The sequence below is a fragment of the Echinococcus granulosus genome (assembly GCF_000524195.1).
Source record: "Echinococcus granulosus chromosome Unknown EG_S00138, whole genome shotgun sequence".
In the NCBI taxonomy this organism is placed as follows: domain Eukaryota; kingdom Metazoa; phylum Platyhelminthes; class Cestoda; order Cyclophyllidea; family Taeniidae; genus Echinococcus; species Echinococcus granulosus.
This window is the reverse complement of record NW_020170518.1, coordinates 34909-52850: the sequence shown is the minus strand read 5'-3', so window position 1 is coordinate 52850 and position 17942 is coordinate 34909. Positions and strand designations below refer to the sequence as shown.

The window sequence follows — 17942 nt, the reverse complement described above, 5'->3', positions numbered from 1 at the left end:
GTTCTCCTCCTAAAATTCCCACTTGTTTATCTCCTTTGAATGTGTGTGTGTGTGGATGCAGAAGTGTGAAATTTAGTAATAAGCCGTCCATCTGGAAGAGCATGAAGAGTTTGAAGCGAACGAAGCATCTAGAGCGCGAGAAAAAGAGTTCCATGGCCATGGGCTGGCGCATTTCGTCTATGTCCTGCTAACCCTGACGCATGCACGTGACAAGCCTTTACGGGAAGTAGCATCTATTATATGCAATGCCAATATTCAACATTTTTGTTCATACAATTCGTCTTATCTTTGATCAAATTGTAGTGCCAATGGTGAAGGCGTTACTGAGCTTCCCCATGACCTTTTAGTGCAGCCGTTGTAGAACTGGATGGTAATGCTTATTTACACCGTTCTTCGAATTAACGCGAGTTTATCATCATCCTGTGTTTTGGGTGAACGTCTCTACATAAAATGAGTCCTGTCAACGCTGCGCGATTCCTTCGTAAACAAGGCGCGGTGAGTCATGAGTCTCCACACTACAACTCAGACAACCTGATAACACTACGACTTAGGTAGGTCGCAATTTTTTTTTCAAGTAAAAACAAAGTAAATTCACGTGAAAAACATCTCTCTATCCTTTCTACACACAAATCGATTGGTCTATCTTCATCTATCTTTCACACTTTCTGTGTCTGTGATTGTGTGTTTGTGCGTCGGGATGGGCAGCGCCTTGACGTCGGCAGGCAGGCAGGCAGACAGGCAAGGCAAGGGACTAGACAGGAACGGCCGTCAGACAAACAGGCTATCGATTTTTAAATCGCTCTTCCTCCTCCTTTTCACCCTCCTCTCCACCTACCTCCTCTCGTCTCCTCCTCCTCCTCCTCCTCCCCCTCCTCCTCCTCCTCCACCACCACCACTTTCATCTCCTCCGATTGCCGCCTTCCACGCATACCTGCGTGCGCCCAGCTTGTGCGAGTTCACGCCGGAGGGACTGAGATATGCGCCTACTTATCCATAATTTTAATCATTTTTTGTAAACGAGTAACTCCCTTTCACCATGTCACCTCCTAGTACCCTAGTTACTGAGTCTGCTTAGTCAGGTGTGTGATTCGTGAAACCGTGGTGGTGATCGTTTAGCTACTCGATAGTTCTGGATGGTTTCGGCGACAATGGTCTACCATTCCTTCTCCTACTTCTGTTTGGATACGTAAGTATTTAAAGGGTCAAATTAAGATTCAACTGAGACAACAAAGAAAAAAAACGATGGCATTGGCACGCCTTAGAGGAGAATTGGAGGGTTTGGAAAATCGGTTGTCTTTTGGATGTCCACGCATTAGTGGTATTGTCAGTTTGTCCATCCATTGCCATTGCCTGTAAATTTCTTGCACTAATTAAAGCGCATTTTTGGGTGGTTATATTGCCTTACGACCCCGTTTTGCTGTCATTGAGAGTGACCGCCAAGTAAGATTGGCAGCCCACCAGCCTGCTTGTATTCAGTCTAGTCTTACGCATCTACTATATTCCGATTACCTCATCGAGTTGCTTTACTACTTAGGGCCATGTTTTTCTTCCTCGTCGAGGGGTTTAATGATTGCCTAACTGGTCGTAACTATGAGACCTTACAGGATAGTGTCAAATCCGCTGAGCCACTTTGTTCCAACAAAGTTCCCTTCATTTTTGAACAATACGGTCCAATCATAAGGTATTGGGAGTGTCCAGGTCATATTGAATGACTGCAAGTTGTCAGAAACACGTGGTACGTAAAGGTATCGACTTGATCAAAAAGTATCGGGAATGCCAGTTTAAGCCTTTGCTGGCAGTCAAGTTTGTCAACACAATTTTATTTTCAAAAAGTACCGACCACAGCGATGTTGCATAATTTGCAAAGTAATAAGATTCCAGAGTTTGCAGATACATACTTTTTTGGGTAAAAAAACATTCAACTTACCCTTTGAAGTTGCTGGTTCGATTAAAAGGCCACCTAGAATTGCTAGCGTAAACCGCAAATATATCCAAAAAGGTGGCTCATAATTCTTAGCTTTTTATTCTAAATTCGTGTGCAGAACGGCTTCTTTTTTTTCTGTTTAAGCACTTTAACGAAAATTGCGAACCAGGAAGCCGAAATCATGATGAAATGTAACAAAATCATTTTGTCCAAATCCAAAGGACAACGAAGGCTAGTTTGAGGCTCTTAAAACTATTTTGTTCCAAAAAAGATATTAGGTGAAGTATAAAGATAGAAATCTGGATGAGAATTATCTGCTTGAACCAATGTCAATGTCATCCATCAGAAGTCAGAGTGATCGAAACTCCTTAGGTCATATAAAAAGGCTGGGACGTCACATATGTGTGACGCTGGTGGAGAATCTTAATGATATCAAAGAACATGGATAGGAAGTTGGAGGGAAGAGTTCCTCTTAAAAATAGTCTCTTGTAATGGGCGAAAACAACTACTTCTACTTTAATGGGTGCGCGGTATTGTGCTCATGTAACATTTTATAAAGTAAATAAATCATTAGAAAATTTTTATATGGGCTGTGGAAGCATGCCTTAGGATAGAGCCGATTTTCACGTTTGAACAAAAAGTATAGGGAAAGTCATGGCAGTTATTCATTTTGAGTGCGCAGAAGCTGTAAAAAAATGAATGATTTAACAGTGATGAAGAAAGTCTCCTCAAGCTGGAGTAGTGTAAGGTGTCTTGTCTGACAGACTGTACTACACACATGTAGACACACACACAACCACAAATTTCACTGCGACAAGTGACAATAAATCAAGAAATCTACTTGAGGTCACAAGACCTACTTTTAGGTAAGGAGCTACACACAACAAAGTACTTTACAGCAACCGGTCTACCAAAGGTGCCACTCTCTTAGCACTTCGATTGTTGTGATTCCTTAAAGAAGCGGATTAGATGGGAGAAAATTCAAAGGGGATGTAAAACGTGATCGCGACTGTTGGGTATTCCTATTTCCATACTCTCAAAATTAACGCACTGCATCCTCCATCCAGCGCGTAAGAGAGGACGGCTTCTCCTCATCTAAAACCATCCAGCTGCCTACTTATAGCGTGTTGAAGCACTTCAAATAGCATAACCGTGGTAGAATGGTTATGCATGAATTTGGCACTAGTTTGGAACCTGCCAAAATTCCATCATGACTGCCTTCTTTTTTTTCCATCCATCTGATTCAAGTTAATTTTCAGGCTTGAAAGCTATGATGGTCAAATTTCCCCTTTACCTCAATAAGGACCCGATGCGAAATCCCGCTGAAACTTGATTTGAGCGTGCTAGGGGGAGGGGAGAACTAGTGTTGTTATCTTTCAGCATTCACCTGTCAGTTTTGCACTGCTACAGCGACACTGAAAATCGTGAGACTGAAGTTTTCCATTTAGAGTCACACGCAGTCTCAAGTGTGGAGGGAGTGTGAGAGCGGCTTCGTGCTTGCGTGGGTACATTATTGTCATCGTCTACCTTGTTATCGCCTTAGTTCACTGAGGGCACCGCCTGTTCCACACCACGGCCCCAAGCAGGAAGGTCCAAATGAGTACCCAGTTTGACGATTTTATAAGTAGGCGATTAATCAACCACCAGAATTCCCCACAAGAGGCTATTTTGTTGGTTTATTTTGACCAATAAGCATCGTCTACACGGCTCATTTCAACGAATAAACAGCGAGTGACCAGGAAAGCCTAAATGCTCACAGTTCGCCAATAAAATTTGTCGATTTGCCGTCAAAGTTCTGAGCCGTTTGAAGGGTGACGTTTCATTTAGGGGAGTAATAACAACTGGTACCCACTAGATGATACAATTCTCCGTCCTTTGGGGTGATGTCCATCTCCACATGATGTTTTGCACTTTTTTCAAGTAAACACGAGACAGGTAATTGCTACCCCCAGCCTTACAGATAATGTTGTTGCACTTTTAGCAGACAATACAAAAAATTGCACTTTTATGCGACCGCAGTTTTGGACCGTGAGATTGCAAAGAGTAGGAAAAATAAGACCGGAGAATAATAAAAAGAGGCTAAATTTGTATCACCTAATAGCAAACATTTTCAACGTATATTTTTCGACTGCATGCTGTTCCTATTTCATTTTGTACAGCCAAATGTTGACAGAGGGGGAGAACAAGAATCTAGGTTCTGGAGGTGCGAAAAGGGCTTGTACTAAAAAAGATGGGGCGGCAACTTCAAAAGCAAGGACGAAGATTAATGACTGGCTACACAACTGGTTGTAACCTGCTACCTACACATCTCTCCTTCGCCACACACATACACATAGGCTCTCTCTTGGTCGTTAATACTCTTCTCGTCCTTTCCGTCAGATAAGATGGATAGGAAACAGCGAGGTGGAAGGGCAATGAAAATGCTGCCAGATGACCAATAACCTTGCGAGTTGAAGGTCAGCCATGCTGACGAATCACCTATTGACCTGGTGAGGGATTGATCAAAATTATTGCTTAAATTAAAAAGGAGTGGTTTTAAAAGTGTAAAAACGGGAATTATTATATTACGCAGTGATTTGGTATTTCGTTGAGGTTTAATCAGGCGGGGCCCTCAGACTGTACTTCCCCTGAAGGAGGAGGGGTGGGAGAGTCCATTGGGTACGCTTATGGCCTCCTACCTCCTTTGTGGGCAAATGATGACTCTTTCGCCACACTCTCATGGCTTATTACGAATTCAAGAAAGACTTCAGATGCTATGATCGATGCATTGATCGATTCTGTAGTGTTTCGTTAGTTCTATCGAGTTGGCAGGGGGTACGCAATTTGACAATGATGACACTCTGAAGGGCTGGAGCAAACAGAGAGGTAAGTAGTAGTCAGCAGGTGAGGAGGCTCTTGTACCGAGTCGGGGACCGGTGTCTTGATTAAAAAAAGCAGAAAAATCAGGAAAGGATAACTGCGCACTAAATATGGGTAGTTTATGAGCGCTCTGACACTCCCGCCCCCCTTTTGAGTGTTGTCAGTGAAAAACGCAAGGTGGCTGCAGTCAGGGGAGCGCACGGGACGTTTTATAGCCCGTCCGACACATGTGCGTAGCAGCGAGGAGCGAACCAGACGGGGGTGCAGTCTGTTGTAAATGCAGGCGAAACACCAAGTGGATCGCTGACACGAGGTACAGAAGTGAACTGTCAAAGTAAGCCACTTTCAATCTGTCGACGCTGGCTGTAGCCTTCGTAGCATTGAAGTTGATAAACATTGATTGCTATGCCATCGTGGATTAAATACGGATTGCGAATTTAAAAGGTTCGGCTGGATTTGTGAGGGTTGATTAGGAGAATGAGGAGAGGTGGAGGGGAGGGAGGTGAAAAGGAAGCAATGTCAACTTCATCGGTGTTAGAAGAACACCAGGAAGGTGAGGATAGTAGCAAAGAGTAATTCCAAAGGTGAATAGCCGATATCCTTCCGCAACGTGGAGCCAATTCCGAGTAAGACAGCCCACCTCACGCCCGGGTTAGCCGTTGTAGAAGCTTCCACTTGGTGGTGAAAGCGATTGACGAGACCGTTGATGGCAGAGTGGTAAGCAGTCGTCGTTCTACTACCAAATCCAAGATCTTGGTATAAGGCAGACGAGAACTGCTTGTCGCAGATGATGGTGATTGTCACAGCCACTCGGAATACTATCCGAGCCGCTGTTAGTGGGGATGCAGCTTCTACCGACACTGGGTGTAGCCATGCAGGTCAAAATGAAGGCGAAGTCGTTCGAGAGAGAGAGAGGACGAGCTCCAGTACAACTCATACGGATGCGTTTAAATCTTACTTCAGGAAAGGGAGAGGGCACAACAGACGGCGATTTGTTGTGGAGATGTACTTTACTTTGCCGGTAGACGAGCTTTGATGTAGTGTGGGAATGCTCCAACTCGTTGGAACAGAGGGATTACAGAGCGGTAGCTTTTGGCTTACCTGCGGAGTGACGTCCCGACAAAGGGGGAACTTGTAGGTTGGTGGTAAAGTGGGAGAGAAAATTCAAGTCTCACGTCACTCTTGACCACAAGGAACTAGGTTTGTCATTTGTATGTACAGTGGAAGGGCAAAATTGCCAAGGCTTCTTTACCGAAGAAACTCCAATGAGGCAACTACCAGCTGTCGTTGCGCTTGATGACCGGACGCCATGTCAACTAGTAGAACAACGTATGTCCTGATTGGGTCAATGGAAATGGAGAACTTCCTCTTCAATGCATGTATTTCCAACCTCAGGACGAGAGCCATACGGCGCATCAACTGTCACCTCGCGCCGCTAATTTCCCCAGAGAGCTAAACTCTCTTTCCACCAGACTAGAAACGTTGCAGAAGTAGGTGCAGGAGACACAGCTACAAATTAACGCATTCACCTGCTCAAGATCGCGCGCCTAGGTCCCCGTTCCAATCACTACATGCACCGTTCCTCTCCTCCTGGCGACATTTGCTGCAATAAAAATAATGAAACTATGTGGTGATGGTAGGGGGTGAAAGACTCTGTTTTAGTACACCAAGGGTATCCAACTCGCGTCACTTTGAAGGAAAAAAAGAGCACACTTACACACACATAGCTGAGAGAACTTGAAGAAGGAAAACAATAAACTCACACCCACACACACACCTCAAGGTTACTGCGACCTGGCTTCTCTGCCTGCCATGTAGGTGTCAAGAGGCTAACCATAACTGATTAGGTGGGAATAAAACGAAGACTCTTTCGTCGTTTACGCAACAACCTTGCAGTATGATGAAAGAGCAGCTTTCACTTACTTGTGAGTCTCACCCACTGCTGATGAGGTTGCTAATAGAGTAAAGGGCAGGAGGGTGGGTGGATGAGTGGATGGATGGATAATTACGGGATGAATGGTGAGGAGGGAAGAAGAATCACCCTTGTGGCGATGGTATCAGAGATGTAAGTTGACTGATTCTGTCTAGCGTGGAAGCAGTTCACAATGTTTTTGAGGCTGAAGTGGATCTAAGCCAAACTGACCTCAGAGCCATCTAGGCACTAGGAATGAGGGGACACAAATTAGCAGAACTTGGCGAAGTAAACTCCACAGCTCCAGTGTCACATCTTTCGTGGAATGTGCTTATTCTTTAAAACTACGCCTCATCTACAGCTTAAAGTATTAAAACTTCTACCACTACAATTCACTTTCGCCACTACTCCATCTATTTCTCAAGAGATAATCTAGTTTTTTTTAACACGTCAAATTAAAATGGACGGGGGATTATCAATGATGGCTAGGGCCGTTGACAGCTGGCACGTACGGGAGAAGCACTGAGTGGAGGAGGAAGAAGGAGGAGAAGAGGACACTATCATACCCTTGTTTGTCGCGGAAAGTAGGCGGCGGAAGTGCGCGCCGCTGAGACAGTGACGCCGTCGTGGTGCAGTCGTTTTCTCACGTCCTTCCAACTTTCATTGCACCAGTGACATCAACACCACTCTATCTGGTTTACATGAATGTCGTTTACGACTGAAATACCTGTTCTACCGTGTAAACGGTTTACTTTTACGAGGCAGGTAATGGCAACTACATTGTTGAACTAGTTGAGTTCTCTACTTGGAATGAAGTTAAAGAATGGAGACGTCAGACAGGTTTTCTTGTCGCTAATTCATGTCTAGGCGGTTGGAAATGAAGTAAACTACCGTTTCCTGCCATTCGACTTGGTCTTATCTCAATGCTCTCAGGTGGTACGCAACCGGTTCTCAGGGCTGAAGTCACCATTTGGAAATGATCTTTTCGAACCATCGTGTCCAACTGAAGAAAAATGATGGCACTTTATAATTTATTATTGAGAACAATTCTTTTCGATGGGTTAAAATTGGACCGCAATTCAGTAGTAATTAGGACTCAGAGGTCAAGGCTGAGTGGGGTGTTCTACAAGTCGACACGGTTCCAACAGCCCCCCTTCTGTGACGTTTGAACGTACGCTCCAACTGGGAAAAGTGAAAACTTTTAGTAATTTTAGAGTGGGTTTACAACCACTACCACCAATGTGGTAGCCGACTAATTACCTCTGAAGGAGTCGTAGAGGCTACGACTACGCAAGTAGCTTTACTACCAACGTACATAAAAGAAGTGAAATGGCAGTGGCACAGAGCTCTTCCTGCCGCCAGGATGAAAGTCGAGTCAAGTGGGACTCAAAATGACCCCCTGTTAGCCATACTTTTTCATGTCAATACCAAGCTCAGGAAGCCGAATAAGGCAATCAATCTAAGTAGGAGGCCATCCATGCTCACTGCTACTGCATGTCAAGGAATGTCACGTGGGCTGGAAAAAAAGGACACCATAAAATGTCATCACAATGTGGTTTGTGAATATTTAAATATAATTGTGCAAATTAAACACCGTCACCTTGTGGGAGTGCGAAAGTGAGTATCCAATGTTAAAGGTCATTTCAATTAGCCAAAAAGATGATAACCTCCCACCCAACGCTAACTCCTTCTAGATTCTTAAATTGACTTTGGTTATCAAAGGTGGGGTTGGTATTAAGGATATTACAAAACAGGATGATCTTTGGAGCCAGTAATGGGTGTTCTTTTTTTAAAAAAACCAACAATTTTAGGTAAGAATGTTCTATTATTCTTCACTCTGCAAACTATTAAATCTTCAATATTTCAAAGGAAGAGAAAAACGATTTCATATACCAGAAATCATAAACTATAAGCATTACCTGAATAAAGTAAGCAAGATCGCCTCCCAGTAGGTTAACATTCTCCATTGACGCCCTAGTATGCCTTCGCCAAAATGAAGATTTTCACAGGAATGTAAGATCACGTGTCGTTAGATGTTGGAGGAGGAGGAGGAGGAGAGACATCTGAGTCGACGGTGAAGAGTATCCACGCATTGCTAGCGCTGCTAGTGATGCGAAAATAGGGAACGTACCTCTTTTCGAGCCGACATTTATTCACCTTTCGGCGACTACACATCAATTCAAGTGTCTAGCATCCAAATACGACAGACAAGAGGATACAGACAATGTGAAAAAGTCGAGCACCTCATTCTGCGCAGCAGTTTTAGTTGATGGTGAGATGGTAATGATGAGTAAGCGTTAGTTCTCATTGCTGATAAGGTGAGACGATGGAATGTGTAGCCTCCTCTCCTTTCCGTTCATAAACCTTGCATTGGCTAGGGTTCAACCTTCCGAGGAAACAGGAAGAATAATCAACCAGGGAAGGCATATCCCAATGTTCGAAAGAGGTGGGGAAGATTGACTCTTAGAAATGAGTAGCTTTACCAAAATCTGTGAATAGGAGTTGCGGAAAACGTAACTAGTCCTAATGGACTACTTCCCCTAAGAGAGCGGTTAAGAATTGAGAAAAACCAACCGACCCTGAAATGACGCATGCTGCCAACGTGCAGACCTCAAAGTTGACTTTGCAAAGTGCGCATAAACTCATACGACGTGTCGCTGGCATTGCTTCTGACATGCCCAAATGCTTTTAAACAGAGTTTGCCCAATAAGAACACATGACTCTTGATAGAGAGAGAAAGTGCTTTAACTCGTCCAGAAAGTGTTGGTAGCTGGAAGAGGGCTGAGGTTTGCTACTGAGACTTACCTCACTTCCGTTGGAGATGTGTCGCATGTTTTTCCAGCCCAGTGAAGGAAATGATTTAAGCCTTCAGAAGTATGCTAAATGCATCCAACCGAGACTTCGAAGTAAAATTAAAGGCTGGTGTAATGGGCTAACAAAGAAAAAGAGGCAGCAGGCGCAGTCACGATAGCATTAAATTGGATTGGAGTGCATTTCACTTGTTGTATAGCATCAATTCTATTTAAGTAGCATGTGCTCCGCACAAATTTTTTTGGCGAGGGGGAACTGGCTGAGAGTAAGCGTTGGCATCCTTTTGCTAGTCTGCACCATGATGGCATCAGCAATCGCTCACTTCGTATACGCCTAAGTGATTTTTATGTCGCGGTGCATTAAATATCTGCATCTTGTCATTCTCTCATTCACTCACCGGCGATGAGTCATGCGACGCCTTAATTAACATAAAATCGTTACGTCTGCCGGGGGGAGGGAAGGGGAGGTGGGCAGCGGAAACGAAATCGATACTCATTGGCCGTACAAACGTTTTCTTTGGGGGAGGAGGGCTGGGTTAAGCCCTATTAATTGTTTTACTCTTTGAACTTTGGCACCATCTCCGTAAATCGTCACCTTTTAGATGGCAAAAGGATCGCCTGGAAGAGTAGTTAAGTGTTAGAGACACTTTATGAAACAAAAAGGATAGCTAACCTTATCAATCGGATTTGGTTTAAGGGCATAAGGCTTCCCCATCGCTGTTTTATAGATGAAATTAGGCCAATCAAGAGATTGGGGATGTTGAAAACGGTGACAATTCGAGTCGTCCAAAGCAATGCCACTACTTTGCTAATCAGCAGTTTTACTTATTAAATACAAGTAGACAGAATTCCAACAGATCTTAAAATATGTGGGATCGCGAAGAAGTGAAACCATCTTCCCACTAAACTTTGATGCGTTTTAAAAATGTATGCTTCAGCAGTCTTATCAGGACCACAATTTACCAAAACTGGGCATTCCAAAGCCAAAATTAATACTTACCATTAGTGTTACTAGTCGGCTCGGGTGTAAGTCCCGAAGCAATGAACGTGAGAGCGAAATAATGACCTGGAATGCAGCCGAACACAAGCGCGTATTTACACCTCTTCAAGGTCTCGTCTCACCTCACCTCGATGTGCCATTGTATGCTTAACTCCTAATTTAAAAGGTATGAAATAAACGCGTCTCCACCATTGAATGCGACACAACGATTGCGGGTCGTGTGGCCTGGTTTGAAAGCGCGAGCGCTTATTGGAAATCGATAGCCCAATCGGCTGACGATGAGCAATCAAGCCACCCAGTACGCACCAATCGCAGTTCAAGGTTGAATGCTAGGCGGAGTTGAAGGTTGCCTGCAACAAATTACCGTCACGCTAGTTGTTGTGTTGACAACAGAGAGAAATTAAAGTGAGGGGAGGTGGAGGGGTGGAAATAGTCATGGTGCCTATAATGTGGCGAGAGGTGCGAGTGCACTCCATTAGCCGTGCCAACTGCCACAAATGACGTAGTCCACCCAAGAAGTAATAAGAGCAAATGAAGCGAACACGCCATTTGATGATAAACAGTTTGAGTGAAAAATATCACACGAAGGGGGTAGGATCCAGGCCCTCGCCTTATCGTTCTAACTTCTTATTCCTAGACTGTCGCATTCCTTTGCGATACGGTTAATCAGCGTTGGCGAGGCGTAGAAGTGTTCAGTGACCATCACACCCGAAGGACCACTTTCCCTAATTCACCCATTGTCACCTCGTTGAAGAGACTATTTTCGATTCCTGGCGCACTCACACATACTGTGATTTGCGTACAAAATTAACAATCGTATGTTCATCTCCATTTGGAAACAACTTGTTGGACCGGTGCTAGGCGTGGCTGCAATCACAGAAGACTTTCGCATTCCGATCCTCTAGACATTCCCTTTTCCGTAGGTAATTCCCGAGTCTTCTTGTCCAGTCCCTTTTAATTGCCCAATATCGCATGCAAGTAGACTACAAATAACCCGGTAATCGAGGAAGGGTCGAGGTCAATCAGATGCGGACTCTCGCAACGATTACGTAAACACACACCGTAACCGCAGCTTATTCACACACATCGGCAGGTAAGGATGTCCGTCTCGATGTCGGGTTGGGAACTCGATACAATCCAAGCTCACGGTCATAAACACAGGGTCACAACAACCAGAGGTCATAAATTGGATGTCGCGTCCATAATACGCGCAGTAACTGATGCGTCCCGTTAAAAAACACTAACAGACGGCACAATCCACCCCGGACATCGTGAATCCAGGCGACAGCGGTAGGGCAAGGGCCTTTTGAACAACGTGTTGATGATAAACGAAGTTTCGTGTAAATGAACCCACGAATTTCCTGCCGCGTAGAAGACTTCAACCACAATGCAAGGGGGCGATGGTGGAACCATGCAGGCTGCACGTCTATCAGTGAAGAGCCCGTCCCAGGCGGTTCCGTTGACAATTCACAGCAGTCATCGAAAGGTCAATGCCCTAGAAGGAAAGGGCCTCTCCAGCGTATGAGACCGCTGACTGGCCACCATCGCTGGATTAGCTAATCTTCCGTTTCCTCGGGGCTCAAACCTACTCCAACGCTAAACTAGGTTTCAAAATAAACTGGAATATGTGACTCCTGAGCGGATGGATTCCACGCAAACATCTGGAGGGTTCTGCCACAAACGAATTAAACGGAGTGAACGAACGACGAACTGGCAGTTAAATAGATTGATCGCGGATTGCCGGAGGGACAGGTGGATAAACAGGCATTGTAAAATTCCTAGACGAAGTTGGGTGAATGAATGCGACCTCAAAAATCAACTGACTGTCAAACTTCCATGAAGCACTGCGGAACCAAATGAAACAGACGACACAAAAAAAGGGTTTTTTTTATCTTCTTTCTCTTTCTACAGGCAACAGGAGTATAAAGTTTAACCACAGGGAATTAGAAGGATGAGAATACTATCATCTTGCCAGGAGTGCATGCAGGCCAAATGCGTTCAGTAGGCGGACGCAGGTCCCGGCCAGTGCACTGCCATCACCGGTAGAGGTGGTGAACCAGGCCAATGGGATGCACACCACGAGAGAGAGGAAGAGGAGGGAGAAGATGAGGAGGGCGAAGAGGCAGGTGAGGAAAGCGATGACATCCAGTAGGCACCTGCCGATATGATGGTGATAATAGCGTCGCCGTCCCCGCCACCTCAGTCGACCCTGACTGCGATTTTCACCTCCATCAGGCCAGAAGACTCCCACTAGACGGTCAAAGGCTCCACCACCGGAGTCGTCACTGTCGTCGTCGGCATTGCCGGCGCCGATTACGCCATCAGCAGGATAGAGGTAGCCGCGACGGCGCGCCATGTCCTGCAGGCGCTGACTGTTGCTGCGCCCGCCGAACTCGGCCTCAATGTCGGGAGGGGGGTGGGAAGCAGAGAGGGAGAAACGAACGTGCTTCTCCACCCGCGGACTGTCGTGGCAAACTGAAGGCAGAAGTGTTCACAGCCCATCGGAATAAAGGAATGGTGAAGAGCCGGAACCAACGGCTTTCATGGATGTCGCTAGCGTGTGATGGGTGGCCTTTGCATTCGAATCAACAAGGCTAGCATTAAGATGAAGCTGAAGGGCCGTACAATAAAGACATTAACAAGATGGCCCTCCGCTTTGAAGTCAAAATGCGGTGACTTCAATAATCAAATTAGGCTTTGGTGGATAGTTCCACGACCCAAATACCGGATCCAAGAAACAAACAGTGGTGCTGGAAAGCGACTAATGAGGACAAACTTGATTTTGAGGCGGAAATACGAGTACCAATGTGGGAAGGATGGGAGACGGACACCGCAAGGTCATTGGAAGTTAAATCAAATGCAAATTCGTAAAGAGGAAAAGGGAGGGACAAGAATTACCACCACCATCATAACCGGTAGCGTCCGAGTAGACGAGTCTATCACAATCGTTGCAGCAGGAGGAACTCTTGAGAATAGATCCACGCGCCCGCCTTCGCACCACGCCCTCTTCAGTCTGATGCTTCAGAAGCGGTTCGTTCACTGCGTCTGCGGGAAAGACAACGTCCAAATCGTCCATGAATAAGCCTGCGGGATGGAGGAACAGGAGGATGATTCTCACTTCAGTGTAGGCTTGACAACAAGGACTTCTTCGGTCCCTGCTTACAGATTTGTAGGCTCTACTACGGCATTGGGAGGAGCGTACGGTAAAGAAGATAATCTCACATCTCGCAAGATGAATACATCATTTGAATGGCCTAGAATGAAGGCAACCGGGTGAATAGATCTGTGGAAGCTACTGAAATGGCACCACCGACTTCTAGCAGCCATCCCGATCTCAAAGCCCTCAAAATAGCTAGTATTTAATACAATTGAAACCCTCTAACGAAAGAGCTGCTCACCACCTCTATTCCACTAGCCCTCCAGGCCCCCTCTAGATTCTTGTGCTTTACAAGACCTTCAGAGAATAACTCGTTCACTAAAATTTGGGAACGCATGAACAGAACAAGATTTAGTCTCTCTTGAAGTGACACTACTCCAGCCACCATATTAGGTACAACGCAATTGCTCTCTGAACAAGTTCCCACTCTTCAATGAAAGGAAAGAGCAGAAAGCAGGGGTTTTCTATCAGCTATCAAAGGCCACCCCGACCAACCTTCTTCGTCTGGTCGTAGAGGGAGCGGGAGATCAAGATGGCGCAGAAGAGGGAGGCTGAGACTGGGGATTCGGAGAAGAGAGGAGGGAGAGGTGGTGGTGGCGCCGTTGGCATCACCATCGTTGACGCAGAGATCGGGTGATTCGCGACGCTTCGACTCCTGATGGGCCCGTACTGCAAAGGCTACGCCGAGTTCACGGCTGAACGAGGAGGTAAAAGAGGTCAAAGTCTTTTGTGAGAGGAGGACGAAAGAATTAGCAGACTTCCAAAATCTGGAATGGCCACTAGACAGGTAGTGTTTCGTGACATATGAAAGGCACTCAATGGAGAGCATCTACCAGCCTCGAGAAGCACAAAGCAATTGAAGACGTTAGCCCCAGATCCATCGAAACCCATGGGACACATCATTGACGTTAAGGCCATAGCCAATCAAACTGCCAGCACATTACCAGCACTCCGGCCAGAGGATGTCCACACCGTTGTCAGCATTACAGACCCCACTTTCCCGGACTACCTTGGTTGGAACCTCGATGGTGTGTCTGTGCGCTCACGCAAATAAAGGCCAGGTCATAAGAAACTCACAGGCCCATTTCGAGGCAGAAGAGAGCGAGTGATTCATAATTCTCGGAAGTGAGATGGTCGCAGGAGTGGTGATACCAAGCGGGTGGAGCTATGAAGCACTCTCCATCCCCACCTCCGTCCACTTCACTATCCCTGTTGATGTCACCATTCCACAAGGCAGTGACGCTGTCGTTGTTGACCAGTTCAAAGAAACCTATCGTGGTGATAGAAGGAAGACTGACGATAGATGTACATTGAAATTAAAAGAAAAATTATGCTATGGGTCCAACGAAATTAGTATCACTCATGCGACTTATTGACCAATTCCACACATCTAAATGAAGTAGAGAAGCAAAAGAGAATAGCCTGGTTCCGACATTAAACCGAGCATTTCGGATAACTAGTGACCACAGCAGAGGCCTTACACACGGCTGGCGAGAATGAAGCCACACTCAGGAGGCAACGAGAATGTCAGCCTCACTGACCTAGGTCCATGACCTCTTTAAAGCAGTGAGGGATTACATGTGCATATACGAAAGTTCGCAGATGCCTGTCCTGAGCCAAATGGAAAGTGGTAACAGTGAACAAGCACCTAGACCTTGTCACTACTCAGGTGCAATTGAAAGGTGAAATGAGCGCATTGGAAAGGGGTCTCCTGTCAAAGCGGTTAGTTTCCAAGTCATTAAAGGTAAAAAATCTGATTCCAATTGTCTGTTTCCACCTGGACGCATTTGAAACTTTTCTTGTAGCAAGTCATATGGTCGCCCATTTCTTAGGATGATACATTTAAGACCCTGGATAAATCGAACAAATACTGTTACTCCATCAGCCAGAATCGACAAGACTGTGATTCGCTGGTAAAAATGCAAATCCGCGGCCATTGGTCGAGGTTTCGTTTTGGTAGGCAAAATTTTCACTCCTAAACATGAACCACCCACTTGGGAGGCCTGAGATGACCAAGGTGGCAGAGAATGACGAGCTGAGAGACGCTGCGGCCAGACCCTAGTTGCCCGTGAGTTCAAGAGGGAAGACTACTAGCAATCTTGGATTTCATTTTGATTCTACTCTTGATACTGGCTCAATGACAACTAGATTATCAATACTCGGACTGTGAGAAAACTTGTCACCTTGTGGAGCCAGATGAGTGGAACTACCATCGAAGAAGTCATTGAGCTAACGAGCTTGTGGACAATACAAAGGGTATGCTGGCTGACAGTTTGAGAGAGAAACCCAATTCTGGTAGGTGACTTCAACCCTGGAAATGGCCCGAGTTGGGACCAAGAAGAAGAGGGAGAAAGTGGTGGGCTAGGAGCAGGTGTTCAGTAAAGAAGCAGCATAAGTCTCTTCATCCGAAACCAACTATACCTGAATTAGAGGCGGTTGAAGCAAGGTTCAACAGAGGCGGCTATTTCAACTCGACAAGAAAAATCGACGGCTTTGAAATTTGCATCGGCAATTCGTCTTACCAGCTAGCGCCCGTGCCGCTCGTCAATTGTGGAATGAACGCTTACTCGACTGTCTTCCACTTTATTGTAAAAGACGGATTATGCTAAGATCCGCCTTCAATTTGTGATGATCATCGCCGATGAAACCTTCGTGTCATGGTCTTGCCATCCATGTAAATAAAACTATGTGATCTAGCATAGGCGACAGTTAGCGACATCAAAAAACGGTTTTTTAACTTAACAAGAGTGTGACAGTTCTAGCTACCTTGGTGTCGTAAATGAGTCCGACGCCACGTGAAGGCCTAAGCTGGACCCGAGGTAGAAGTGGAGAGTGAAAGCAGGTTTGGCAAAAAGGAACGAGGACAACCGACCACTTAGCTCTTTATAGCAATGTTTGATGTGACCACCATTCTAGGCGAATAGGCAACGGGACGGGCTTAACTTCCTCACAAGACTGAACGATTCAAAGTCGCATTGAAGCTGAAGATGGATTCGCTTGGAGACTTGCAAAAGTCCAACACAACGTCTGCCGCAAGTTGAAGGAAGTACGTGAAAACCGAGTTTTTAATGTATTGCAGCTTCCAGTTCTATACGATCGATTCATTCTATGTTGAAAAGAAAAGCAGTTTACAAACCGTCAAATACGTGCTCTTTTTCGATAAACCTTAAGTTCCGACCTGTCCGAAATATCCATTATGTGTCGAGCTATAAAAGAAATGAAGTCGATGTCGAGCAGAAGGTCGTTACACCTCCTTTCCAAACCTGAATAATCACCAGCCGGATATTCAATTATCATCTGGTGCTTCACTTGGGGACTATTCTTCCGCTGACCAAGCAATCACAACAACATAACTGCATTTCCACTGAATCCATGTGCTCCACCACAAAAAGTGGGTAATCCCCCTACGCCTCTACTTTGTCTGCCAAGCTGGGGTAGAAATACACCGGCTGTACAACAGAGAAGACGCATGAGAAGGAATGCTTAATCGCCATAGCAGCGGTTGGAGAGAGGAGGGAGGGAGGCAAAACCTCAAAGTCAACTTTGAGTCGCGCTAGGCGGCGGCATTTCGTGTGTGCAGGTGGATGTTTTCAAAACGAATCATACCAAACGGCCTGTGTAAGCGTTGGAGACATTAGGAGATTGCATAATTGACGGCTTTCAGCCCGAAAACAACGTTGATGAGAGATGCGGCTGTTCGGCGATTAAATAACGAAAGTGGATGAGACTACGGGACAGGAGACGGAAATCTCCCTGAACCTTTGGTAATTAGAATCCTTAAGCGACTTGAGGTGCAAACTCGGATGGGACAGAGTAGCCGGGTGAAATGTGACCGCTTTTGAGTGAAGAGATGGCTGTGTTTACTAAATTCATAATCCCCAGTGGAGAAACTTCTATTTAAGCATTCAATATTGGAAGACAAGCTTACCTATGATGGAATTCAAAGGGGGTATACTGAATCATCGGATCTGTTACCTCATCCACTTGCCTGACCCCAACTCAAGCCTCCTACACGATGCGTAATTAGATCATTTTCAGGAACAAGACTAAGCACTCAAACCACTCCAGTCAAACGTTGTTGATCTGGATTTCGAAATACGCCTAAATTGCTGTTGGTGCGAATAGTAAAAACGCAAAATTTTGCTGTTGGAAGGTCGGACGCGGGATGGATGGGTGCAACGAAGGCTAGATACACCAATCCGCGATGAGCGAGTAAACAAAAACAACCTGAGGTGGATGAATTCAAAATGCTGGGGGAGTGGATTAGCGGCTCAGATGCG

The 17942-nt window shown here is 45.6% G+C and overlaps 3 protein-coding genes across 3 annotated transcripts in view; 1 reads left to right on the top strand and 2 right to left on the bottom strand. All coding sequences in view use genetic code 11, as the record gives it.

Moving 5' to 3' along the window:
* Positions 1-697: 697 nt before the first annotated feature.
* EGR_09223 (hypothetical protein) lies at positions 698-997 on the top strand (the record flags this gene model as incomplete). Its single annotated transcript, XM_024498472.1, has 1 exon — positions 698-997. One exon carries the CDS (start codon positions 698-700, stop codon positions 995-997), a length of 300 nt encoding a protein of 99 aa, XP_024347105.1.
* A 4320-nt stretch (positions 998-5317) lies between these two features.
* On the bottom strand, positions 5318-10002 carry EGR_09222 (gag-pol polyprotein; the record flags this gene model as incomplete). The annotated part of the gene is made up of 3 exons (XM_024498471.1): positions 5318-5643; positions 7208-7352; positions 9904-10002. The coding sequence occupies 3 exons, from the start codon at positions 10000-10002 to the stop codon at positions 5318-5320; spliced, it is 570 nt and encodes a 189-aa protein (XP_024347104.1).
* A 2466-nt stretch (positions 10003-12468) lies between these two features.
* EGR_09221 (hypothetical protein) overlaps positions 12469-17942 on the bottom strand; it is a gene marked incomplete at both ends in the record, with an annotated part of 8992 nt that continues 3518 nt past the window's right edge. Inside the window, 4 exons of the mRNA XM_024498470.1 lie at positions 12469-12980; positions 13404-13589; positions 14158-14357; positions 14740-14932. Of these exons, the coding sequence (XP_024347103.1) occupies positions 12469-12980; positions 13404-13589; positions 14158-14357; positions 14740-14932 (1091 nt within the window). The remainder of the gene's footprint in view (positions 12981-13403; positions 13590-14157; positions 14358-14739; positions 14933-17942) is intronic.